This window comes from Chlamydotis macqueenii, chromosome 12 (genome assembly GCF_036417535.1).
Source record: "Chlamydotis macqueenii isolate bChlMac1 chromosome 12, bChlMac1.mat, whole genome shotgun sequence".
In the NCBI taxonomy this organism is placed as follows: domain Eukaryota; kingdom Metazoa; phylum Chordata; class Aves; order Otidiformes; family Otididae; genus Chlamydotis; species Chlamydotis macqueenii.
Window position 1 is genome coordinate 893,371 of NC_141567.1, and position 25,020 is coordinate 918,390.

The window sequence follows — 25,020 nt, forward strand, 5'->3', positions numbered from 1 at the left end:
TCAACTACAAAGCATGAGATGACAATCAAATATCTCTCCTCTTGTTCTAATTCAAACCTCAGCATACCCAAACCCCACTGAAACTCTGATTCTCATTGTAAAATCAGAACTCTAGATCACTTTTTAGGCCCTCAATTTGCTTTTAGAATAAAATACTGCTTTTCTAGCTCATAAAACATCTAGAAAAAAAATCTGTCTGAAGAGCTTAATGGAAAAATGTAACCTATCTAGGATTTAATTTCAAAACAAAATTTTAGTAAATTACAGTGGCTTTTTGTAAAAGAAATGGCCTTTTGAATAAGTTTATCTGCCAAATCATTCCACTGGAAGGTATTTTATCCTAGGTGCTCAGGTAAAAGAGCATATAACATTGAAATAACGTACCTGATAGAGCAAGAGTGTTGGTTGACTGCCAGCCAAATAATTTAGTGGGATCAAAGGGCACTAAGGACTGAAAGATTAGAAACAAAATATATTGAGACAGGTTCAGATTTTCACATCTGACTGTAGTCTGCTACGGAGTTTCAGGGAGCTATAGCAGCAGACAATCAGGAATGGCCTGTGCTGCTGTCAAGCAGTGATGTATCCTGTGCAGTTCTCTCTCAAAGGCACATATTTATCTACGCCATAGGACCAGAACACAAACAAGTGCAAGGAAAGGCTTAGACTTTGGTCTAAGGAAATAAGGAAAGAACATGCTGAAGTATTTCACGAAACTGTGATCTTGGCAGAGTTAAGACTTTCCTAATAATGAATAATCGGTAGTGTTTCTTCCAACTTCCAGTTTATCTCGTACCACAGATCTGAAGTAAAAGGCACTTGCCCAGAAATACGTAATGACATTCCTTGAGACACTATCCTTTAATTCTAAACTTCAGTTTCCCTTAGGTAGTTAAAAACATTTTAATTTTTGTAATACTGGACAACCTGCCCACTGAACACTGCAAGAATATAACTTGTCTGACATTCCAGGACTGCTGAAGTTAAACACCGCAGATGTTTTTATGTGTCTGGGGGAGAAGTCAGACACAGTATTCAGATACCGTTTACAAAAACTGTTCAGAATGAAGCTATGGGCTTGAGCTCCAAATTAAGGATTCTGTGGAAACAACACATTGTCCCCATCCTCCAGGCTTTAGCTGAAAACAAGCTTCTCTTAGTTCACTTTTGTTCTGCCAAAAAGCACTACCGAGAAGCATCGTGTGTACCTGAACAAGATGGTAAAGAGAGATGTCAGGCGGCAAAATTCCATGAGAAGTACATGGGGGAAAGAGAGCAGCTTTGAGTTTGGGGTAAGGAGCCAACGCCATTTTTAAGAGTTGCGGATCAACCTTCTTCAGAGGTTTTTCCGTATCTTCATTCTGAAGAACCTGCATTGCAAGGAAGCGAAATTACTTCATTAGGAAGATGAAACTGCATTAAGATAATAATAAAACAATCTCTGAATGTGCCAAACAAACTACCTCATGGGAATTGACATATAGTGACAACATAGAAACTATTGTTTTTTCCTGTAAAATCCTTTTAAGTTACATTAGACATATCTTCCACAGTACCTGATGTTTCAGGCTACTGTACTATGAAACAGCTATCTGTATTAATGAATTCTGTTCCAACATGTGGTTCACCGAGTAATTTTCTGTTATAATCATTTATAACGTGGTTTTTGATCTCTATAGCATAATGCAACTGGTTAACACATGTAACCAGTAAGCTGAAATTTTTTATATGTGCCCAGATTTTCATCCTTTAAAAATAAAAATACAGAAGCTGAGGAACTCCTGCTCAGATCCAAGCAGAAGAGCAGTGCAGTTTCCCATTGCTTCATTTACTTAAAAACTACACACGACTACAAAAGGGGATGGCTGTCTAACAAACACAGGCACACACCATTTATTGAAATATATTGCCAAGCTAAAACGATCTGAGGAACACAATTGCCTATAAACACTCTCAGCTGTAACAATTATGAAGGAGCTAAACACTCAAACTCACAGCCACTGTGTCTAAACCATGTAACCTCAAAGTGCTCTACTCCGTTTGGTCAACTAACACTGAAACATGGAATACCACAACCAGATTTTTATGAGAAGGAATTACATGATGGCATTAGTATATTTATTTTTATTAACGTATTCCTTTGAGGTTTCAACACCACATGAAAGCTTCTCCAAAAGCTTACCAATGATTTGTTGCACACAGTACCTGATCAATGCCTCCAGGTGCATACACCGTAGTAGCAAGTGCCAATAGCGTACGTCCTTCCAGGAGCATGCTACTCACACTGGCCTGATTACTAGGAATCAAGATCTGAGCATTTGCTAGACTAGCCTGAAAAATCATCTTTGGATCTGAAAATAAATAATATGAGATTTAATTTCATACAAAACCAATATTAACAACTGGCTTTAATTTTAATAGTATATGCTTTTTCTTATGAATTCTTCTTCTGTTCAACTTGTTAGGAATACAATGAAAATGGAGGCAATGATGATCACACACAAAACAATTCTGACATATCTACAGCCTCCAAATAACTATGTACAGTTTAAACAGAAATTATAAACTGCATTTTAGAGATAAGGAACTGATGCACACGTAAATGTTCTGCCATGGTCAAAAAAAGTTTGCAGCAGAGCTGAGAATTAAACCCAGCTGTGCCAAATAGTCAGCTGGCAGCGTAAACGTCAGACCATCTCTTGAGCAAGGCCAGGCTCCTACCTTGCGGACTACTGGCAACCCCTCGACACTGCACGAGAAATTCAAACCAGGGATGCGCTTCCTGCAACTCCTTGTTATCCAAAATAGGGCAATTTGAAGGAGATAAACTGGAAAGAAGACGAGTAGCAGCATAGTGAAAACACAGTATCCATCCTCTGCCCCGATGTAACACTGCATTAAAAATGAACAGCATCTGATGTGGTGTTACTGTGACTTATTTCACCCGTTCTTATGAAAGAGTCAAAGCACACCAGTCTTCTCTACAAGATGTACAGCTTTAGCTGATATGACATCTTTGACAGTTCCCTTCTTTAAGATTGTATTGCTGTGCTTGCTTGCTTCTGTAAATCAAAGGAACAGGTTCCAGACCCGACAACCCCAAACACCTTCCAAAGAAAGGACTTGATTCACAAATACCACTCTGCACACTCTAAATATTTTATGCAAACTAAAATTACTTCCTCTGATGACTGACACATAAATTAATCTTCACAAGACAATCTGAATAAAGCTTCAAAATACAGCATGAAACCTAACACACTGCCCCACAGTTTTTCACTAAATGACACTGCTGTGACCAAGTACTCTTCTTGCCAAACACCAAGGGCTGAGGAAAACTCTTACTACTAACTACTGAAACTGTGTTTCACTATTGAAATCTGCATGAGATCTGAGGGATGAAAAGCATTCATACCTGTAATAGTCTAAGTAAGTGTATAACAGATACTGCAAATTATGTTCTAAACAGTGAAGGACAAAACGAGCATGGAAATCCAGACCACTCGCTGCATTATATTTTGGAACAGGGTGAGGATTTTGCAGTACTCCCCCAAGGTAAGACAGTCTTTGGAGCAGAAGTTCAAAATCTTCCAACTCGGAACAGACAAAAATTCCATTTCTATCAGAAAAGAGAAAAAGCATACACATTGATTAGAGAGCTGTATCTTTAAGAAGTTCTGATGGGTGTTTTCAGTTCAAAACTATAAAGCAGACCTTTCCTTCTAGGGGATAACTTCACTACTGAGACAAACACAACATGCCCAAATATATTTGATAGTGCTCAAACAATATCTTAGTTACCGCAGTTCACTGCAGAGAACAGGCGTGAGAAGCGAAATGCTAACCTTTAGAATTTTCTCCCTTACATTAAAAGGGGCATCAGGAATATAATCATTATGAAAGATTGCAGGGCTGGTAGAGGGTTTCTGTTCTCTGCTTTCAGATAACGGAAAGTACAAGTAGAAGACCAAAATTTAATGTATTAATGGATGTGTATGTTTCAAAAAAGGGCACTAAATACAACATAAAAATTAGAACGTATCAAAGATTTTATTAATGTACTCCTATCACTATCTGATTTTCATAGAATCATAGAACGGTTAAGGTTGGAAGGGACCTTTACATAAGACAGAAAGCTAGCATAATGCATTCAGGGCACATACCTAGCCAGCTTGTTTAATATATCATTTCTCATGTAGCTACTGCATAACATGTTCCGGTCAACGATGTCTGGAGTAAGAGGAGGCCAGTTAGCTTGTTCACACAAAGTCTGGTGGGGCTCCAGTTCTTCAATCCAGGAACAAATATTAAGCCAATCATGCTGGGCTGTCAAGTGCATCCAAAGAACCTCAGGATTACACGTCTTGAGTTCTGTGTTTCAAAAAGGCAAATTGATGAAACCAGCACAAACACACACTACTTCGGGAAATACTGACATTTCTTTATACCTGTATGTATTTTTAACGAAGGGTTGCAAATATGATGCTGAGATTAAGCATACTCTCACAGACTGTTAGAGCTTTGTGTTGAAAAAGCTAAATATCATACTACAAACCTAAATATAATACTACCACATAATAAGCTTACAGAACCTATCAGGGTATAACATTTACAACAAGTGGCCGTTCATTACATGAGTCCCTTTCAGCTACTTCCAAATTTTCTCTACAGGAAAAACACAGATCACTGTCAGAATGCAATAGGATGAAATACACGGTTTACCCATTTTCACTGACAAAAATAAGTGATCTACCGTGGTAGCACACAACTTTGGTTGTATCAATGCCACTCCTACACAACTACAACGTACGATGGCAAAGACAGACTTTTAATTGCCAGTTAAGTCCTTAGTACCAGAATACTTGCCTTGGCGTGGTGTTCTGGGGAGAAGAATAATTTCCTGCATAAGCTCATCCCACCACTGAGCCCAGTTAAACATCACTCTGACTCTCCTACTGTGGACCCGATGTCTATCACAATGCAACAAAGAGGCCAAAACTGCTGTATGTCTGGTAAAGTCTTGTTCCTTTCTCCAGTTCTTGAAACTGTAATGATGTATTGCATTAGAACGTTTTCTAGTACTCTTTTAAAAAACAGTCCACCATCTAACAGACAGGAGATGATGAAAGGATCAACAAATTTTGCTAGTCCATTTTTATAAGAGTTCTGTGAGAGGTAGAGGAACTTACTTCAGCTAAAAGTTTGGGAGTGCATATGAGAGCAGTGGGCAAAGAATTAACTCATTTTTCCAAAACTGCCATAGCAAATGATAAGTATCGTAACATTTTTACAATTATTTAACTGTAAAATGATTTTTCTAGGTTACTTTAGTTTGCTATATTATGCATATCATCTAACAAAAATAGAGCGAGCATTCTATCTGAGCAAGTTTCATTTGATTAATAATTCTAATAGTATTCTTTGTTATTAAAAATACTTCATTTATGGTGACGATAGTACATCATCACCTAGTCTGGACAGAATACGACATCACTTGTTACACTAATGATGAAAGTAATCAGTACCCACACTGACCCTTATTTCTGCAAATGAAGACCAGTGTGAAATTAATGAAATTACAGGAGACTGTATTTGTTAGTCCTGTAAATCAGATGCAATGTAGAAGCCAGTATATTTTAAAACCTAGTAACATTACTAATAATTAAAACTGATAACCCACATTACCTGGAAAGAGATTGAATCTCTTTATTTTCTTGGAAGGATTCCGAGTAAAAGCTTTCAACCTGATGCACAAAGTCTATCATTTTCTTCTCTTTTTCAGAAAAATAATTTTCTTCTCGTAAAACTTTCACCTTTAATTCAAATTAAAGTATTACCTCCAATTACAATTTTTATGTACTTATAATATATCAAAGTTGTAAGTAATCCTGCACGTTTAAAGAATTAATCAACTGTAGGAAAAAAATTGAGTTAAATTTCAAGAGGGCCAGAGCATCATACTGTGTGCAAGCAGATGAGAACCAGATCAGAGCCAGAACAAAGAAACAGTATTTTAACCAATTTTTAATTTAACTGTAAATACAAAAGAACATTGGCATGTCAATGTCATGTTTCTGCACCTACACTGCAAAGATGCAGGGACAAAGTCTGTGTGTTCAATACAATGCTCTCTCTCAGCATGAATACACATCAGACTTCAGACCTAAGAACATCAGCTAGACAAAAAAAGCCTTTTCAACACTTACCAACAAATCTCGTACATGTTTATCAACTGTGTAGAAACATATCTTATGCAATTCCTCCTTCACATCAAAGCCCTAAGAAAAAAGAAGATGCTTATTGTATGCAGACTGTGCAAATGCAGCTGTACGTTGACGGAATAAAAGCCCCTGCCTTCCTTCCAAAGCAGAAAATCTTTTACAAGCATGTTTGTGGTAGCTGCTTCACCAGTTACTAGAGACGTGGTAACAACTCAGCGATGCACGTGATGTCTCCAGCATGACTGGACGCAAAAGGTGCACGCTTTAATACCCGACCTGCCAGAACCACCTCCACACTCTGCTGACCATGCCACCAGTCAATAAACACTCACAAACAGGCTCCCTCAGCATTCTGAAGTCACACGAGTGGGCAAAGCAGTTCTTTTAAACAAGTCAGTTTTCACTGTAATACATGTACGTGGTAGAATCAATACATCCATAAGACACCTAAACGTTCCCCATACTCTCAGCATTCATTTATTTTGTTAGTTTTGCTGGTTACTGAACACCTCTCACCATATTTCTTAAAAGTTCCGAGGCCTCTTGGGTATTTTCCTTCAGAAGACGGTCATAGACCAGATTCAAACCTGTCTGAATAAATTCTTGATGACTTTGAGCAGGATGCTGACGTATTCGGAAGAAGGTCTGGGCCTCTGGCATTTTGTTGCTTAAGATGGCCTCAGCGATGACTTCCTAAAAAGGGAAACAAATCTGGAACAAACTGATAGAATCATAGATCCCGTTAATTGTCAGTGTTACTGTCTTTATGATCTCTATATTGATTTACCTCATATAGTTTAAAGACATTTCCATAAATATATTTGATAAGAATACTAAAAAATTGACTACTCATTTTCTATGATTCTATGATTTTTACCTCTGGTGTCAGTTTTTCCCACACGTGGCTTTCTTCTAATGCAGGTAGGTCTTCATCAAGATTACCTCCTGCGTGTACCGTATTTATTTGAGGTTGAGGATATTTTCTCAGAAATTTTCGAAGCCTTATAATGTAATCAGTTAGAATATCCGCACCCTTCTGCAGGAATTCATCAGGTTCTGTCAAGAACATCCAAGATGTCAGTTAAGCAGAATGAACACCACAGCATTTGTAACTAATGTACTAATGTTGAAGGCATTCTCCTGACTAACAAACAGAACACACCTCAGAGGAAAGAGCACATCAGCTCTGTACTGCCACCTGACCCGTCCAGGTGCTGAGGCTGTCCACCACTACCAGCATACCGCCAGGATACAGTCACACTCCCCCAGCGCTCCAGAGAGCTCCCCCTGTCCTCACTAATGTGTTTTCCCCTTCAGGGGCAAGTAAATGAGAACTTTTTTTTTTATTAATCCAACCAATTATTAGACAGGTAAGTCACATTTAAAATGCAGAGACATTTAAACATAGCATTCATGTAGCAAGAAACAAAGACTACTAATAATCACATACTAAAAAATGATTAGGAATAACAGTTAACGGTTTGCACCTTTTACTACTGGAAGAAATCAGTTCTGCTTAAATGTATGCAACCTGTTGATCTGCAGACTGAAATGCACCACTGAGACAGCAGTTCACGCCCAAGCAGCAGCACACTGTACGCTGGGACATGTCACCTTACTCTCCACAGCTTCCTCCAGCAAAACAAAACTGTCCTCTGGAATTCTGCCGTTGTAATACTTCCCTGGTACACCAGCTGCTACTCTAGTCTTAGACCTTTCAGGCTGTATTTCAAAGAGCAACACCTCAGCAACAGCACCAGCATAAGCCGTCATGCACTACCACATCCAGTCTGCAACCCCCATCAGGTGCCGCTCTTCGCTTCTGTGCCACCCCGTGGGTTACGCTGGGTTGTGTGACTATCAGACTGGGAAGCGCTCCAGATTAAAGATAACCTGGTAGGTTATTTTTTCAGATGCATCAGTTTCTTAAAATAGTCTATTCCGTTTCACAGCCACGTAAATATTTGTGCCAGAATACGTCAAGTGCCTGCACTGAGGAAAGAGTGAGCATCTGAGGGCTAAACTCAAACCATTTAACTGCACTACCATCAAGCATCCAGCAACAGTCTGAAAGTCCCAGCCTGCCACTCCTACACATCCCAAAATGGTCCTGTTGGCAGTACCCTGACTGATCCAAGGGCCTGATCGTAGCTGCTTGGGCTAACACAAACCCTGTATTCAGATTAATTTCTCATGCTTCCCCTTAAATAACACCTTAACTCTAGCACAATTTTTTGACAATTCTAAGCAAATTCAGGGTTTCCATTTTAAAAATTTGTTGTCCTTACTCATCTCAACAATGACACATTACATTACTACATATGATTCAAAATGAATAATCTTACTCTCTGTGTGCACAAAAATTTCTTCAAGTTGCTTGCTGAGGAAAGTCAACGTGAGGTTCAGCAGCTGCTCAGAAAAGTGTTTACTCTGAGGCTCCATATCATTTTCTTTGATAGCTGAGCAAAGTAAGTTTAAAGCTGGCCTCAGCTCTTCCAAATCTGCAATAATTACATAAAAAGTTAAAACATCTACATTCTACCATATGACTTACTACATACATTTAAAATTTAAGTTAGAAGTCATAAAGGTACACTACAAAAATCTTCTAAAATGTGTTAAACAATATATGTAACATGCTTTTCCTTCACGTCAGAATGCTTATAATGCATATGCCAGTATCAGAACACAACAAAAAACCCCACACGTTAGGCACCATTTCTCTTTCCTTTTCCAGAAGCAGCTGCAATATAGCATCATCTAAGCACACAACTCCATTTGCTTTTACAAACATATAGTCATATTTAGAAAGGCAATTAAATTGAAAGCTCCTTGTAGCTGAAAGTGTTTTACTTACTTTTCAGGTAAGACTGGGATGCACTATCAGTAGACTGCTCAGATCCAGACAGATTGAAAAGACTTTCTCTGCTTTTTAAAAATAAGTCTATTGTGTCTAGTTGATGACTTTCCAAACCAGCCTAGACAGACAAGCAGTACAACAGTTACGCATGTATTCTAAAAATATATATTGTAAGCTTACTGCCAGTATTTTTACTTCATATGCAGTAACAAAGTAAACATGCAGAAAAAAAAGAAGACATTTAAACTGAGGGCACAACACCTGTAGCCTGAAATAACAAGGTGACCTGTTCAGCACCTGCTGTGCTCCTTTAACAGGCTTTGCAGGAACCCTGCCTTGTCTCTGCAGAGACAAAATGTTAATTGAGCAATTTAGTGGAGTTTGATTTGGGATATAAAATACGTACTGTGAGAATCGGGGCTCTGAATAAGCTTACAGCAACTGAAAATCAACTCACTTTCCATCACACCCTTCAAATAAAACCTAAAGGACCCTAGCAAACGTCTTCATCCAAGTGCCCTCCCTCTAAACACAACCGAAAATACAGACTGATAGTGAACGACGGACAGAATGCTGCAGAGTCACAGACTTCTGCAACGGTATTTTTTCAAACGAGGCTCTGTGTCATCTAAAAGTAGAACTAGAGCACTGGAAAACAAAAATCTAGTTCCAAGGATTCATTTTAATATCTGACATTTTGCAAGAGGACAAAAACTGCTGCAGAAACTGGCAAAAATGCTGTTGAGTCCAATTAAGAGGGAGTTTTGAGCACTGCTTAGCTAATTTTTTTTTTTAATGTACATTGACTTTGTGGCTGTATTTCTTCTTTTGGGTGGCTCAGGTTTTTAATTGTTTATTTAATAACAAAACCACTACTTTTTGCCTCTAGGTTACGGAGGCATAGTCTTAATTGTGTCTAAAAACACCACTATCATTGCTAAACTGCATTCATTACTTCAAAGAAGCATTTTGTTAGCTGTAAGACATGAAATAGATTTCTTTACCTCTAGCGCATGTATCGGAACTGAACATCGCTCCCATTCATTGAGATGACAAACAGAATCTACGACTCCAGCGCTGCCATAGATCATCAATCTATTCAAAAACTCTTCTTGAGTTAAACCAAACAGAACTAAGGAGAGACCACGCTCTAAATGAAAGAATCAAACCAGAATTAAAAATACAAAAGCAGGATGCTACACAGCAACACTTCTATCTACTGCCTCTCGTCAAAATGATGCAAAGCTGCAGCGGCTGCATTCGGATTTCACCTCGGCAAGAATGCATTAGAAATTAGCCGACAGCAGCGAGGCAGCCAGGAAAGAAGAGCACTTTAAAAAAAAGTGCTTTTAGCAGAAGCCCACATCATAACAGTTATATAAAACCCCTCACCTGTCAGAAGTAGACATAACGGCACCTCTTCACTGCAATCCACATAAACACTATTTCTGCCGAAGTGGTAATACGTGAGGTCTTGCGACTCAAAATCCCAGAGAGCAAGAGTCAATCCTCTGTCATTTGTCAACACCACAATCACTGCTTTAACTCCAGTTACCAGCTTACACTCCAGCTTCATCACTTCTTGTGGTGCTTCTACCGCGATCTGTTTCCACTGCTCTCTTGCATCGCTGAGGTTTGTACCATCACTTTGCAATGCTTTGGAAGCAGCCCACGTAACAACTTGTGGAACAAAAGCCACCATCTTCTCAGAATTGTCAGAGTTTTCAGGATCATGACCTTCAAGGTGGGTAAAAAACTGATACCAAGGTAAATTCAAGTCATTCACCAAATCTGGAGAACCTGGTCGTCTTCTCCTTACTCTGTCACGCAGTGACGATAAGTGAGCCTTCCAGGATCTGGGGTGAAGAATGAAGCTACCTATAATACCAGGTATTATGCCAAGAACAATGCAGATAAATAAATTTTTAAAGTTTCCTCAGTCAAACAACAACCATTTTAAGCTTACAGATTCCATCCAGCATCTTACATTTTAACCGTAACATGTTCTGTTTATTTCTAATTAAATGCTGTTTGCAGCCAAGTTGAATGATCAGCTGCATTAGCTGACAACGTCCATGAAGCTGAGCATTGAAATGCCACATCAATTAAAAAAAATAAAATTAAATTAATTCCAGAATTGAGTATTTATTAAATTTACATCAAGTTGTAATTAACATATTTCGAAAGTATTAATATCTCTAATACTAAGAGTCACAACATAGTTAAAATGTTTTACATGAACACAAAATATTTTGAAGTCCACATGCACTCATCTGTCTTAGACAACAAACTCCAAAGTACTTGGAGTACAAAAACCTGGCAATACTGGTTCAAACTGAAGGTAACACCCTAAGCAGTAATTACTATTTGGAACCTGTTCAATGACATATAAAGTTGTCGCCGCCCGTTCTGTAACATCATCCTAATATTCAAAAGATTTAAAGCAGAATGAGCTGATTTTACCTGCCACAACTACAACAACAACAAAAAAATCAATAGTTTATTAATCAGTGATCTAAAGGGGGCAAAAGCCAGTCTGTTTGAGAAAGTATTTTCATTATGTACCTGTCTGTGCGGAAAGGCGATGTCAAAAGCTCCATGCTATAGTCAGAACTGGCAAGGTCATCCTCATCCAGTCCTTCAGGAGGCTTCACTGGAAGATTTTCAGGATCTCTCTTACAGAGCAAATGCCCAGGGAACTGTCTGTAAAGAAATAAATATTCAACTTCACCTCTCTCGGGTGACTTAAGATTTCTTTTTACCTTCACGTCTTACTCCTCCAGGAGCTACCAGAGAAGCAGTTTTCTCTCAGTTTAACAGCTTTCACAAAAATGTATCCAGGTAAGCCATCAAAACCCAGTGCTATTTCCTTTGAGGCAGACAACACCTCTAAATTACAACCTAGTCCTAATTTACCAAAGAAAATCAGTAAAGCTGCGTCAGAATAGTTTAACTATCCCATACTCTGCAGTATTTCTAACAGGTCCTACCAACCACCACTGGCACTAACAGACAGCACATACCCTAACCTTACTAGAAAAACTATACAGTCCAATACAAAGTTTTTTCTATTTGTAAAAGCGACAGAGTATAAACTGGAACAAACAATAAAGGGCAATTTTTAACGAAATATGAAATTTCTGCTCTACCACAGGGCCAGAACTCAAAATAAAAAGCTAACACAATCTCAACTATTACAGGAGCAAGATCAGGCACTTTTTAATCTTAGCTGTACTCAAAACTTTTATTTAGGAATTCTGCTGCCAGCGTACCTGAAGTACATGTTCAGATCCACAGCGACGGCATTGTTGGAAGAACTGATGACCACAGCAACACTGAGATCCTGTGACACTTTCACTGCAGTGAGCGGCGACGCGATGGCTGGACTCCTGTCCTCATCCTCCACACCTCCCTGGCAGAGTGCGACGTTGACGTTTGCTAGATTTGCACCATCAAAAGAGTCAAATACATCTTTAAACGGTGTTAAAGAAAACAGCAGGCCGCAGATTGCCCACCAAACAAGAAATGGCACGGAAGGGAAGACGGTGGATTTCTGTTAACTTTGTGGTTCGAGCCAATCTCTGCACAACCAAACATCTAGAATTGTTTTACAGTAGCATTGTAAGCTCAGCTAGGATCAGAAGTGAACTGTGCTAGGTGCTCCACAAACATGCAACTTGTGCCATCTCAAGAGTTAACTTACACTCAGAAGTGAACTGGGACAAATATACACTGACAGTTACCCAATCAGGAGGGAAAAGTAACCTGAGTTTATTGCTTTTTTTGCACACATATCAGAAAAAAATGACAAATAATAAGTTGAGCACCTTGTGGAACGGCCTGCCAGGTCTGAGCTCCTGTTCTTTAGAACACAGAAGACAGCTATCTGCTTTCCAAGCTGTGATTCCCTGCGTACTGTAGATAATTTCTGAAGGATCTAATTAAGAAAGTCTAGGGACAGTAGATGTAAGCCTCTTATGTACAGAACCACACACCCAAAACTCTGGAAACCATTACTCCAACGTGAAACAGATTTCCAGTGGCACACTGAGAAACTACATTCCATACATGGCTACGGTTTGCTCTTCCGGATCACCTACACCGAGAGCCAGTCTCTGCTGCAAAGGATACAAATCCAGCCAGAACTGTCCAGCAGAAACAGGACTCCCCTGCAGAAGTGTGTATCCGTTATTCCTTCCAAAAGTTGCGGAGACAAATCAAGGGTAAAGCAGTCATGTGGCTCTGCGGGCGAGTCTTTTCCGGGAAAGGCAAGATGCACAACAATAAACTTATTGAGCAGAAGTATGCATTTGTTGTTTGCAAAAGACAGTATCCTCAAAGAGGAAATTGAAGACAGACCTGTAAATGTAAAGATATTTTAGGATTATAGCAATCTGATACTTTTGGTTTGTAAAGATATCTCAAGAAAATTACAGCTCAAACTCATTGTCTCTGCTACCATCTTAATACAAGCTGGGACTGTGGAGGTGGGGACTTGCTTTTTTTAAATCTCACTTTTTATGTCAGGAGCACTGATTTTAGAACAGTTTCCTAAAACAGTGCAGGCTTTTTAGGTGGACAATACTAGGAAGAACATAAAAAACCACCACAAAACAGTATTTCAGTCAACACTGAAAATAAAAACAACAGTCTCTGGAAGTAAAAGTACATCAGCAACGGAGACTGTTTAAGAACATGTATAACATCAAAGCTCTAGGTCCTGCAGAGCGGGCATTCTAACTGTGTGCTGTCTGCTAACCACAGAACATGACACACAACCAGTCTTTGCAGGACTAGTGACAAGCCCTCTCTTATATTTTCTTCCCATCAATTCCAATATTAAAGGGAAAGTTTGAGATAGTGTAGTTGCATTAATATGTTTTATTAAAGTTTATTTTTAACTTCATATCACCCAAACAGTTTAACTCCCTCCAGCAATGTCATCTTTGAGTACAGAAATGTCTCTGTTATTTTTCAAGCTAATTAATACTGCTACTGATCACTTTAAAGCAGCGTGAAAGTATCCGACCCTTCCCCGGTGTTCAGTCCTACGGCCTCGATCTCTTTCACCGGCTGAAGTGGAATTAGACCTACAGTAATTTCAAATACAGAATGCACATTGAAATTTACTCACTAATGTTTTTAACTTCAAGGAGCTTTTTAAGTGTATCTTCCTTAAAACTGTGCAGGGAAATCGGGTTGTATTTTCCATCTTCTACACTGAATTCATAGACAAACAGCTCGTGGCTTTTACTAAGAGCCAGTATTTTTGTCTTGTTTGCTCGCAGATCAGAGTCTTCTGTATTCTCCCACATGAAGCTGAAGATGCAACATTCAGTATGTTTACTGACCTTATTCTCTTTCCACATTTCATACATTGAACAGTTCTGGAAGTGTACTAATGATGGACAGTATCATTTTATATCATTTTAACCTTTTGCAGTAAAGAGTCTGCCGCCGCCCTCTCCCTCCCCAGTAACTGGAACACATTTCATCCCTAACAGAGACTGCAACGCAAGACAGCGCTTGAGAAATCCCTGCTTCTCTTCCTCTCCAGAATACAAGGCTTCCCCCCCTCGCGTGTTTCTTTCCTTTAGAATCCACGGCACACGCTATGTGAGCGATGCTCTGCTTCAGGACTTCGAGGAGGAGGCACGCCAGCACTGCTAGCCAGGGAGAAGCAGAGCACCTTGCGCCTTTCCATATGTTTTGCCTCCCCACTGATCAGGCTGAGAAACTCTTCAGGTGTCTGTCTCCACACCCGCTCTCACACGGAGAGGAGCAGGCAGAGGAAACAGCCAGAAGGCCGCTTAGGATGGTGCGGAGTGAAACACGAGACCAGAGCACCGTGAACAGTGCCGGTACTGCTGGACACTGCAGACGTTTACAACTGCAGTGTGACTGTGGTTTTGACTCAGCACTAAAAGCTACTCAAGCAAATTAGAAACATCTTGTGATCGCTGAATGTCATGCACAAGAGCTTGCCCCTGACCAGCAGACAAGGAAGTCAGTCAGGGCACTAGGAAATTTTACACCAGCAAGCTGACAAAAGCAGATGAATTTTCCTCCTCATTTTGTTTCTTTTTGATCTACTGTAATGAATACACCCACAACTAGACAAACAAACAGATATAAATCAACATCCCCTCCAGCAATGGGATTTTAAGTGGAGAGCGCTCCATTTCAAGGCGAGGTTTGAAAGGCCCCTCAGTCTCCTGCAGCTTTCGGGGCCGGGGCCCACTCGAGGAGCGCCCCCAGGCCCTGGGGTCCGCCCGGCGCCCCTCACCACAGCACAGCGACGCCGGGGGACCCCTCCCGGCCTCCCCTTCCCCTGCTCGCCCCCTGCCACTTACTCAGCCCATGCTCCCGGGAGGACGCTGCCCCGGGCCCGGCCGCCTCCGCTGGGCACCAGGGATTCCAGGTAGATCCCACCAGGGACCAGGAGGCTGCCCAGAGCGTCCTGGCCCCTGCTCAGCCGGACCCAGGCTGCGTCCCGCAGGGAGCCCCGCGCCTCCTCCGAGAGGGGTGCCAGCAGCACGCGCAACTCCCGCTTCGCCCCCGCCATCCTCCTCAGGACGGGCCGCCGCCCTCGGCCTACCGGCCGCCCCTGCCCCGGCCCGCCGCCATCTTGGGCGGGGTAACCCTTCCTTCCGGTCAGCTGACAGCGCTGACCAGTGCCGTGGCGCGACTGCAACTCCCAGCAGGCAGCGCAGCCCAGCGCCGGCGGGCTGGGGTGCAATGCGAGCTGGGAGCTGTAGTCCCCCCGGCTGCGGCGGGCGGACACGGGCCTGCCGCCACCATCTCTCCCTGCGGGCGGCGAGACCGAGGCAGGCGCTGCGGGTTTATGGTGCCCTTCGTGGGGCAGTGGGGGTGAGATCCCCGGGAACGGCCAGCCCCGCGCAGCGGCAAAGCCCCGCCACCGCTGGGGTACCGCCCAGCCACGCCCCCGACACGCGCACGGGCGGAGCATCCATGCATGACCCCGCCCATAGGCAATCGGGTGCCTGCGTCCGCCTGTGGGCGGGGCCTCCACAGCCTCGGCCCCGCCCCCAGGCCGACTTCCCGCTGGCGGCGGCGGCGGACGGTGGCCGGGAGGGTCCGGTTCGCGCTCGCCCATGGCGGAGCGGGAGGATGTCGCTGGTGCTGGGGCTGCTGTCGCACACGCTGAGCAGGGTGCTGTGGTACTCCGGGCTGCGTAGGGGCTGCCATGCCCCCCGGAGCCAGGCCATGGAGCAGGACAAGGCGCTCGAGGTTTACGGTGACTGTCCGGGGGCTGTCGGGGGTTCCGGGGTCGGTTCTTGGCGAGGCCTGGGGCGGGGGGCCGTGGGGCGAGGGTCGTGAGGGGCCCCGGGGGGCCGCTGGTGCTGTGCCCTCGGGGGCTGCCCAGCCCCTGTGGGGGCCGAGAGCTGTGGGGCCGGCTGTGCGGGAGCACTCCGCACCCCTGCGAGGTCCCCGAGGGGCCGCTCCTGGCGCGGGGCGGGGAGCGGGCACGCTTGGCTCGCTCGGGAACTGGAGTCGCTGCCGGGGTGCGGGCTGGGCAGGGGCTGCCCTGCTGCAGGGTCCAGGAGGGGTGAGGGCCCGTCCTGGGTGCCGGCTGGCTCTCCCCAGCCGCACCGCCGGCCCCGGGCCGTGTCTGGAGACCGGGTGGGTGCTGCGACCTTGGGATGGAGCGTGTGCCCTGGCCGCTGCTGGGATCCTGAGCGAGGACTGCAGGAAGGGCGGGGAAAAACTCTTCAGCAGGGCCTGTTGTGACAGGACAGGAGTAGTGGCTTTAAAGTAGAGAGAGGTAGATTCAGATCAGATATTAGGAAAACAATTTTACACGGAGGGTGGTGGAGCCCTGTCCCAGGTTGCCCAGACAGGTGGTGGATGCCCCATCCCTGGAAACATCCCAGGCCAGGCTGGATGAGGCTCTGAGCAACCTGATCTCGTTGGAGATGTCCCTGCTCCTGGCAGGGGGCTTGCACTAGATGACCTTTGAAGGTCCCTTCCACCCCAAACCGTTCTATGATTCTAAGACTGTGCTGAGAGAACTGTCTTCCTGCACCGCTTCCCTGCTGGGGAACGCTGCTGCTTCCCAGCTCCCGAGGCTGCGGGAAAGGGCTGGGCTGCTGCTGGGCTCGCTCAGCCCCTGCCTTGCGGGGAGTTACTTCAGTGTTTCATCACCTTAGACAGAAGAGGAGCTGGACACAGCTGGAAAGGCAAGTAATTCCAGAAAGGTTGGCCAGGTAGTCCAGGGAAATGGAGATTTCTGTTACCGAATGACTGAGGTTTTTGTAAAACATGGAGAGGTTTCCCCTCTGGCAGTGCTGCAGGTAGGATCTTAGCAGAGTCCAAAGACGTTGTCAAGCTTCAGGGCACTGTTGTAGGCAAGTAGAAGTAGCGTGAGGATTCTATGCAATACTCAGCAAATACGTTGACATGCAGAGCCTTATTTTTTCAGGCTCCTAGGAAATTTGCTGAATTAATATACTCTCTTATGGATCATTTTTCACTGCCCTATAGTCGGATATTGTGGCTTTTGAATATTACTTTAGAACCTTGTGGTCTATGGAAAAAGCAACAATAATTGTAATTCCGTTTCATTGTTTTATGAAACCTCCTCAAGCTGATCCAGAACACGTTGTTCCTATAAAAGGCAATGCTGCTTGTTATTTCCTGTGCAGGTGTATTAAAACTAGCTGATCTCCACATTTTACAGGCTAAGGAAGCGACCATTGATACGGAGAAATGTGGATTGGTGCAGTAGTTCTGTATTGCTCTCCTTAAGGTGGCTGCAAGATCTCCTCTGTGAGGCCCAGGCTGGGAAGTGGAGAGCAGATGATGAGAAGGAAATCTGGCTTGGCTTGTTCATAAGTTAGTTTTTGAAAAAACTGAGAGGCGAGCACACCTGTCTGAAGTACTACATCTGTGTGTGTCTTTTGGGTAGGCTAGTGTGAAATGACCCGTCGGCTTTAATGTCCTTTAATAGATTTCTATTATTGTGGTGGGATTGTAAAAATAACAGCAAGTTTAGAACTGGAATGTGAAAATATGTGCAATGAACAATAACTGCTTCAGTTTGCCCACCTCTGAAGCAGCTCTTGAGATAACCTGTCACTGATATTTGCAGCTCGGCCTTTTCTGAAGAGGAGCAAAATAAACAATGCTGGGAAGATGGTTCCTAATAAAAGTACCTTTTATTAAATCCAGGAAAGCTGCTTTATTGCTGGTCACTTGTCTTCTGCTTTAGATATCATCCGTACTATCCGGGACCCGGAGAAACCCAATACTTTAGAAGAACTGGAAGTGGTAACGGAAAGCTGCGTGGAAGTGCATGAGATAGGTGAAGATGAATATCTGGTTATCATCAGGTTTACACCAACAGTACCTCATTGCTCTCTGGCTACTCTCATTGGTAAGGTTGCTGTTGCATTAAATCTGTGACAGGGAGCATAAAGTTAATCTTAGGTTGTCTGAAAAACATCAGGCTTACTTAAAGTTCAGCATTGCTTTGCCAGCAGCTTGACCAGGAGTTTCACCTGAGGACCCTACTAGCAATACTAACAAACAAAAACCAGAGGAAGTGTGGGGACGTCCATCTGTTTTTGTCAAGTTAGGGAGCCTCTTCAAAGAGGCTCCCTCAGAAATCCACCGGGAAGTGCTACAGAATTCTTTATATTTTCCAAATGACTACAGTAATGTTAAAATGAAAATTTTGTCTGCTCTTAAATGTAAAAGAAATGTTAAAAATTTTACGACTGTTTCACTTATCTTTCCCTTACCCTATGGATTGTTATTAACTCTCACACGTGCACAAAAAACCCCACATACAATCCAAGAATACAAAAAAAAAATTAAGACTGTTAGGGATTTGAAAGCGATGACGTTGAATGAGACTCTACACTGGCTTATTTTGCTTTTTTTCTTCCTTATTATTTGTGGTGAGGTCACATCTGAAAAATCACCTCTGAGGTCTCTGAAATGATTTTTGAAATGTACCAAGGTTAGCAACTCTTACCATTATGTATCAATACTAAGACTTCTTAGTCTATTTTAAAGAGTTGAGGGAAAATAAGTGTTTAATTTAATGAAGAAGTACATGTATTTATGCCCAAATAAACCTTTGCAGCTTTATGTAGAAAGTAAAGTATCGATAGTAAAGCATTAGCACACCAAACAGTGATAGTTTATTTCTAGTTGGACCCTGTTAGGAATATCAGTGGGTTAAGGCTCATCCTCTGCTCAGTCTATATATTGGACATTAAGCAGTGAAGTTATGAGCTTGATTTGTCCTCAGCTCACCACAGGCTTGTGTTCTTCAGGTAATTTATGTTGGGTTTGTGAAAAAAAAATCAGAAAACAAAACAAGCGTTTTTCTCAGTACAGACGCAGGCACAGCGACAGCCAGGAAGCTCTACCAAAAACGCAGAGGAAAGGTGGAAATGGAGGAGTTTGTCTGTATTTAGTCTTTCTAGGAGGTCTTTAGAGACCACAGACCTCCTAAGGCAGGTGTGAGCTGAACTTCAAAGCTACATCCAACGGGTCAAACCACAAGTTATTTAGTCTCCTCTGGGGCTTGTGCTGCTCTGAATACAGAAGGAGAAGGTTGTCAGTTGTACTGGTGGCTTTTGATTGTTAAACATGGATTCTCTGAAAATGCACTGCAAACCTGGAATTTTACAATAAAATCTCTTCTCTGTTTTGCTTAAACAGGCCTTTGTTTAAGAATAAAACTTCAGAGATGTCTGCCTTTTAGACACAAGGTAAAGTATCTGCTCTGGCACTTGCTTTAAACTGCGCGCAGGCTTGCTAGGTTCTCTTTGCAAGAGTGTGCGCTGCAGGGTCAGGTAACTCCCGAGCTGTGGCTGAGGGTGGGGTCTTTTTAAAGCTCGTCGTTGCCTGTGGAGAGAGTGAATGTTGTAGTACGGTGCAGCAGTTTTTGATTTTTTTTTGTTGATTTTTTGTTGTTGTTGTTTTGTTTTATAGTTGCTAGCTTCATCTTGCCAGTTAAACAGTGTGAAGCGAGACTTGTGTTTCTAGAAAATTAGGTAAATGGTGATTAGTTTACTGGAAACATGGTAAAAAAATAAGTTCAGGTTCAGCAAGGTGAGATAAAAGGCATAGGATTTGTTTGCTTGGTTTTCCTTGGTACCTTGATGTTATGCGATCTCCCTGCAGGTGAACGTGTGTGAGGGTTTTTCGATGATGATTTCCCAGGCCTGTTAAATGCGTGAAGGTGATTTAGGTCGTTTAGATTCTAGTCTTGTAATCTGTTCCCGTGCAGGACACAGACACTGCATTATACTGCCCTTTTCAAATAGAATATCTGTGATTCTCATCGTCGAGCAAAACTTGCCAGGAATATCCTGTTAGGAATCTCTTCCTAAGGATGTCCTTTCGACAGTACTTAGCTTGTGAAAGTGGCACTTGCAATTCTGGTGGCTTCTAAACAAATTGTTCCTGAATTGAGGCCTGCAGAGATCTTGTTGGGAAAGTAGTGCCGGTTCTCCGCTTTGTTTCCAAATCCTAGCTGCGATTACATTTTCACATGAGCAGTTGATGCTAGTGAGGAACGAATGCCTCCACAACTTTGAAGAAAGATTATTGGGGCCTCTCTGAAATGGGGGAGGAGATTGTCTTGTGATCGCGTTGCAGTGAAGTTTTAAGATCAGCTCTTGTTATCAATCCCTTTTTGTTGCCTGTGAACGCTTTTGAAAGTATGAATTTCATGCATGGTATGCGTATTATACAATTTTTTTCCCCCAGTAATGAATATATTCCACTGTTGATGTATGCAGCTAACATTAATGATCTCTCCTCTAGCTGGAGATCTACATATCTGAAGGTACACATTCCACTGAAGAAGACAGTAAGTAGAGCTCGTGAATGAGTGCAGCTTTAGACGGTGTGTTTGTGTTCTGAGAGGTCCTTTTCTTCCCCTGCCTTACTTGCCCTTTTCAGAAATGAATACCCTGTTACAGCTTTAAAATGAAACGCCTGGTTGAGGCTGTTTCAGAAGCTGTATTGGGACTGTGAACAGAGCTGCTGCTTGTTGTTTTGTTTTGTTAAACAAACCAACCCCACAGCTCTTGCAGATGCCGAGTTGTGTGTGTATCAAAAGAAGTTGCACTTGTGCTGCTGAATAATTAACATGAAGAACTCCCTGACTGGCTGATCTTGCTATCTTAACATCACCATAACAAAAATGTGTGTTTCTGTCAGTGTTTAAAGTAAAACTTGCAGGACATCAAAATTCTTTCAAAGATGTAGCCGCTCACTGGTAAAGCCTTTATCCAGACAGTGTCCCAGGCTTTTTTTCTTAAGCACAGATATCTTTGTGTGGGAAAAGTGGTTCTTTGAGGTGATGAGAAATTTAACCTGGAGAACTTGCGTGACTGATTTGTCACAAGTTTCACACCTTTCAAGACATCATTAGTGCATCTTACATTCTTTTCCTAAACTGGAAAAGTAACTGGAAAAATGATTGGTTTCTGATGGTTGGTTTTTTGTGACTGAGTTTTCGTTTGCTTTATTTTTCGTTTCCTGTTAATCCTCTGTCCTTTGACTCCTGGCTCTTGAGCACCCTCATATTCTTGCCTTGTCCTTGTGTCTGGCACCACATCCTTATTGTAGGCCACGCAGCTTAAGTGTCTGCCTGCGCAGTGCTTCATCAGCTATTGCGCAAATGTCACTTTGGGATGTTATGCAAATAGTATCTTCTGCCTAAAGAGCAAATGGAAAAGAAAGTTGACGTAATGTCCTGTTCCCGTACAGCAGCGTTTTCTCTGCCTTCGAGCTGGCCACTCACCAGGTCTGGAAAAGCTTCGCTGCAGTATGGTATCTAGCGATTGCCATGTTACCGATGCAGTCCGTGTGAAGTACCGCTGAGAACTGCTCCTCACTTTACTTGTCGTGTCATGTTTTGCAGTCAACAAGCAGATCAATGACAAAGAGAGAGTAGCAGCTGCGATGGAGAACCCCAACCTGCGTGAAATTGTGGAGCAGTGTGTTACAGAGCCTGACTAGCAGCTACAATACCCACGGAGTTATCATTTTGATAAATTTCTTAAAATATCTTTGTTAAAAGGAAATAATAATCAAGGCCTTGAGTTTAATACTTGAGTTCTTTTTATCTTCCACGTTTTTTAAAAGGAATTGTTTATAAGATAGATTTAAATTATGATAAATTAGTCTCTAAAATAAAGTGAAGTGTATAGTGTTAAGAGTTTGTAATTTCTGGTGTCCAGAGAAATATTTTACGATTAAAAACAAAAGACATATGTACTGCCTTCTGTTAGACATTGTGATATAAATTCAGTTTTGCAAGTTAAATTTCTACGTTGTTTCAATCACTGCACTGTAAAAATAAAACAGAATCTTGTACTGAAATGCTGCTTTCTGAGTTCAGAAATTTTCTTTTTTTCTTTAAGCTTAGGTTTAGATTTCTGTTAGAGAACAAAACATTTCATTCAGCTTCGTTGTTGATAAACACGTTAAGGCTGAAATGAATTCAGAAAAAGAATTTGGAACCAAGCGATTGGACCAGAACAAGGTAGACGTTTACTGGGACACTGTTCCTGCTAAATATTTGCTTTTTTTCTCTGTGAGTATATGCTGCTGATTCTGCAGGCTTTGCTTTATAATTATCCTGGGGGTAAAGTTTTCCTCTGGACAAGATCCTGCTTTTTCTTACTTTTTACCTGCAACATGGAAGGTGAGAGAATCCCACAGCCCTCAGTGGTTCCCAGTATCCCATTTCCTTTTGCTGCTCCCTCACTAATCTTCTCCGGGGTGTCCGTAGTGCTCCCAGCTGTCACGCGGTGTCACTGGAGAAGTTCCCTAGGGCTGGTTTCCACCGCAGCTGTGGATTTGACCCTGCAGAACCTTTCCCTGAAGAACTGGGCAGACATTTCTCGCTCAGCTGTCCTCCCGGTGGCAGTGATGCTCAGTGTCCGCCGTGCAGCCGCACGAGGGCCTCAGCAGCGGATGTTTGCAGGGAGAGAGGCTGCTGCCACCCATCTCATGGTCCCTGGCGCCCGACAAGCTGTCGGGGATCCCAGGGTGGGTTATCTGGTCAAGGCAAGGAGTTAGCCCCTGCAGAGGTTCACGAGAGATTTAGGGAGCTGTTCCTCCGTGAAACGGTGATTACTCTCGCGGGCTTGTACTTGGTTAAACGGTGAGAAATCCTTGGAGTTCAGTGCAAACATCTGCTGGGATTTCAGGGATTTGTAACCATTTTAATAATAATCCACAGAAAGCTTTCCTGAGGGCATGAAATAATTGAATGCACTCCAGCTAGGCTACGCGTTATAAGCAGTGGGGGAAATTTTTCCCTTGTAAAGCAGCGTACTGACACTTCACAGCTGTGCCAACAAGAGCTCGCCATCTCCCTCCTTCCAGTGCCAAAATTGTCTAAAAAAAAAAAAGGGGGAGCGAACAATCCCCTTTTTCCATACGTTACTGCAGAACTGTCAGTACTAGCGTATGCGTGGAAAATCCCTTTCGCAACTTCAGTTAGCTACAATTAAATTTAATTTCAGAAGCCTTTGTGCCCTCGCTGCTCACCCTGAGTTTACCTTGAGGGAAGCACGTATGTCCTTAGCAGCACTTTCTCCAGCTGCCTCTGTAAAGTGTAGTTGTAGCTTTTAATGACTTCTGGAGAGGAGGTGAGCAGAGCTAGGGTGTTTTGGAAGTGTTTTCCCACGAGGGGGAGCATGGAGAAAAGAGCACAGCATCACAGCATGGTTTGGGTTGGAAGGGACCTTCAAAGATCCCGTAGCTCAGCCGCCCTCCCAGCTTCCACTGGATTTGGTCACTCAGAGCCCCCTCCAGCCAGGATGGGGCACCCACAGCTTCTCTGGGCAGCCTGGGCCAGCGCCTCACCACCCTCACGGTAAAGAATTTCTTTCCTACATCTAATCTAAACCTGCCCTCTTTTAGTTTAAAACTTACCCCTGGTCCTATCACTTCAGGACCTGGTAAAAAAAAGTCTCTGTCTTTCTTATAAGCCCCCTTTAAGTACTGAAAGGTCTCCCCAGAGCCTTCTCTTCTCCAGCAGAAGAACCCCGACTCTCTCAGCCTGTCCTCCTAGGAGAGGTGTTCTGGCCCTCGGATCATTTTTGCGGACCTCTCTGGACCCGCTCTCTGTGTCCGGGAGTTTTCAAAAAACCTGGCCTCATGTTCCTTCTTTTTATTTTCCCTTTTTCGTTCGGGAAGCCGAGCACACAGCCCTGGGTTTGGCTGCTGGTGGATATCCCAGGTCCTGGCCCCGTTCCGGCGCAGAGGAGGGCTGGGGGCACGCAGGCTCCTGGCAAGGGCGAGGGTGACCGCAGCTCAAAGGCTGTTATTATTTGCTGCTTGTCTTTGTTTTTTGTGGGCCATCGAATAACGGTTCAAGATGTCAATATATGGGGGCAAAGATAACGTTCTTTGTCGGAGTTCCAGGTTACACTGGTTTAAAGCTGCCGTTGGAGACTGGGGAGTGTCCCTCGGAGCCGGCTCTTTATCTGCTAATTCCAGGTTTTACATTTTTTGCCTTTAAGCAGAAACTTTCTCAGAAAGCTTTCATCCCTTGAGAAAACTTACTTGTTACCACCAGCCATCCCAAAATAGCACTGACATGCCTTTTTTCTCTTTGTCTCCTGCCTCACCAAAGCTCCCAGGTTTGATCTTTCACGCCGATACTCCGGGAACTAGGTGGAAGAGGTCGGTTTTCAAGTGTGAGACTCGAGACAAAACCCTAAACCCTCGTCCATGTTTGTGGTAAGAGACAAATTCAAGAGTACTCCGGTTGAAGACAGACCTGGATTTGTATCACCCGCATTTTAGAGTGGTTGTCTCTGTGGTGCAGCGCGCTGCGGGTGTAAATCGAACTCCAGGAGTGTACTTTAAGTATAAAAGTGAAATGTCTCTGACGTTGGCAGTTGTTTGGATGTGAGGGTCTCCTACCACTGCTCT

General features: G+C 43.0%; 2 protein-coding genes across 7 annotated transcripts in view; one reads left to right on the forward strand and one right to left on the reverse strand.

The window, feature by feature from the left end:
- The window catches only part of SPG11 (SPG11 vesicle trafficking associated, spatacsin), a 43,677-nt gene extending 27,987 nt beyond the window's left edge, over window positions 1–15,690 (reverse strand). For all 6 annotated transcript variants that reach the window (XR_015259864.1, XR_015259860.1, XR_015259862.1 and 3 more), the window contains exons 1-20: window positions 15,435–15,690; window positions 14,216–14,400; window positions 13,213–13,440; window positions 12,354–12,552; window positions 11,647–11,784; window positions 10,474–10,937; window positions 10,086–10,231; window positions 9,079–9,199; window positions 8,567–8,722; window positions 7,099–7,277; window positions 6,738–6,914; window positions 6,207–6,278; window positions 5,686–5,813; window positions 4,867–5,045; window positions 4,164–4,371; window positions 3,416–3,619; window positions 2,722–2,828; window positions 2,206–2,351; window positions 1,209–1,370; window positions 385–451 (exon numbers count right to left, since the gene is read on the reverse strand). Coding sequence is in view for 1 of the 6 variants with exons in the window: in XM_086756995.1 (XP_086613121.1) it covers window positions 385–451; window positions 1,209–1,370; window positions 2,206–2,351; window positions 2,722–2,828; window positions 3,416–3,619; window positions 4,164–4,371; window positions 4,867–5,045; window positions 5,686–5,813; window positions 6,207–6,278; window positions 6,738–6,914; window positions 7,099–7,277; window positions 8,567–8,722; window positions 9,079–9,199; window positions 10,086–10,231; window positions 10,474–10,937; window positions 11,647–11,784; window positions 12,354–12,552; window positions 13,213–13,440; window positions 14,216–14,400; window positions 15,435–15,646 (3,478 nt within the window). In the remaining 5 variants the exon portion in view is untranslated. The remainder of the gene's footprint in view (window positions 1–384; window positions 452–1,208; window positions 1,371–2,205; window positions 2,352–2,721; window positions 2,829–3,415; window positions 3,620–4,163; window positions 4,372–4,866; window positions 5,046–5,685; window positions 5,814–6,206; window positions 6,279–6,737; window positions 6,915–7,098; window positions 7,278–8,566; window positions 8,723–9,078; window positions 9,200–10,085; window positions 10,232–10,473; window positions 10,938–11,646; window positions 11,785–12,353; window positions 12,553–13,212; window positions 13,441–14,215; window positions 14,401–15,434) is intronic.
- Window positions 15,691–16,123: 433 nt separating this feature from the next.
- CIAO2A (cytosolic iron-sulfur assembly component 2A) lies at window positions 16,124–22,452 on the forward strand. Its single transcript, XM_086757456.1, has 5 exons — window positions 16,124–16,339; window positions 18,314–18,478; window positions 19,777–19,826; window positions 20,887–20,932; window positions 21,992–22,452. Exons 1-5 carry the CDS (start codon window positions 16,213–16,215, stop codon window positions 22,087–22,089), a joined length of 486 nt encoding a protein of 161 aa, XP_086613582.1. The 5' UTR covers window positions 16,124–16,212; the 3' UTR covers window positions 22,090–22,452.
- Window positions 22,453–25,020: the final 2,568 nt, after the last annotated feature.

Excerpts from the sequence above, each read along its gene's own strand:
- CIAO2A (XM_086757456.1), top strand. The coding sequence starts at position 16,213 with ATGTCGCTGGTGCTGGGGCTGCTGTCGCACACGCTGAGCAGGGTGCTG. Across the intron at positions 18,479-19,776 it reads CTCTCTGGCTACTCTCATTG|GCCTTTGTTTAAGAATAAAA; the intron begins GTAAGGTTGCTG and ends TTGCTTAAACAG. Across the intron at positions 20,933-21,991 it reads ACATTCCACTGAAGAAGACA|TCAACAAGCAGATCAATGAC; the intron begins GTAAGTAGAGCT and ends CATGTTTTGCAG.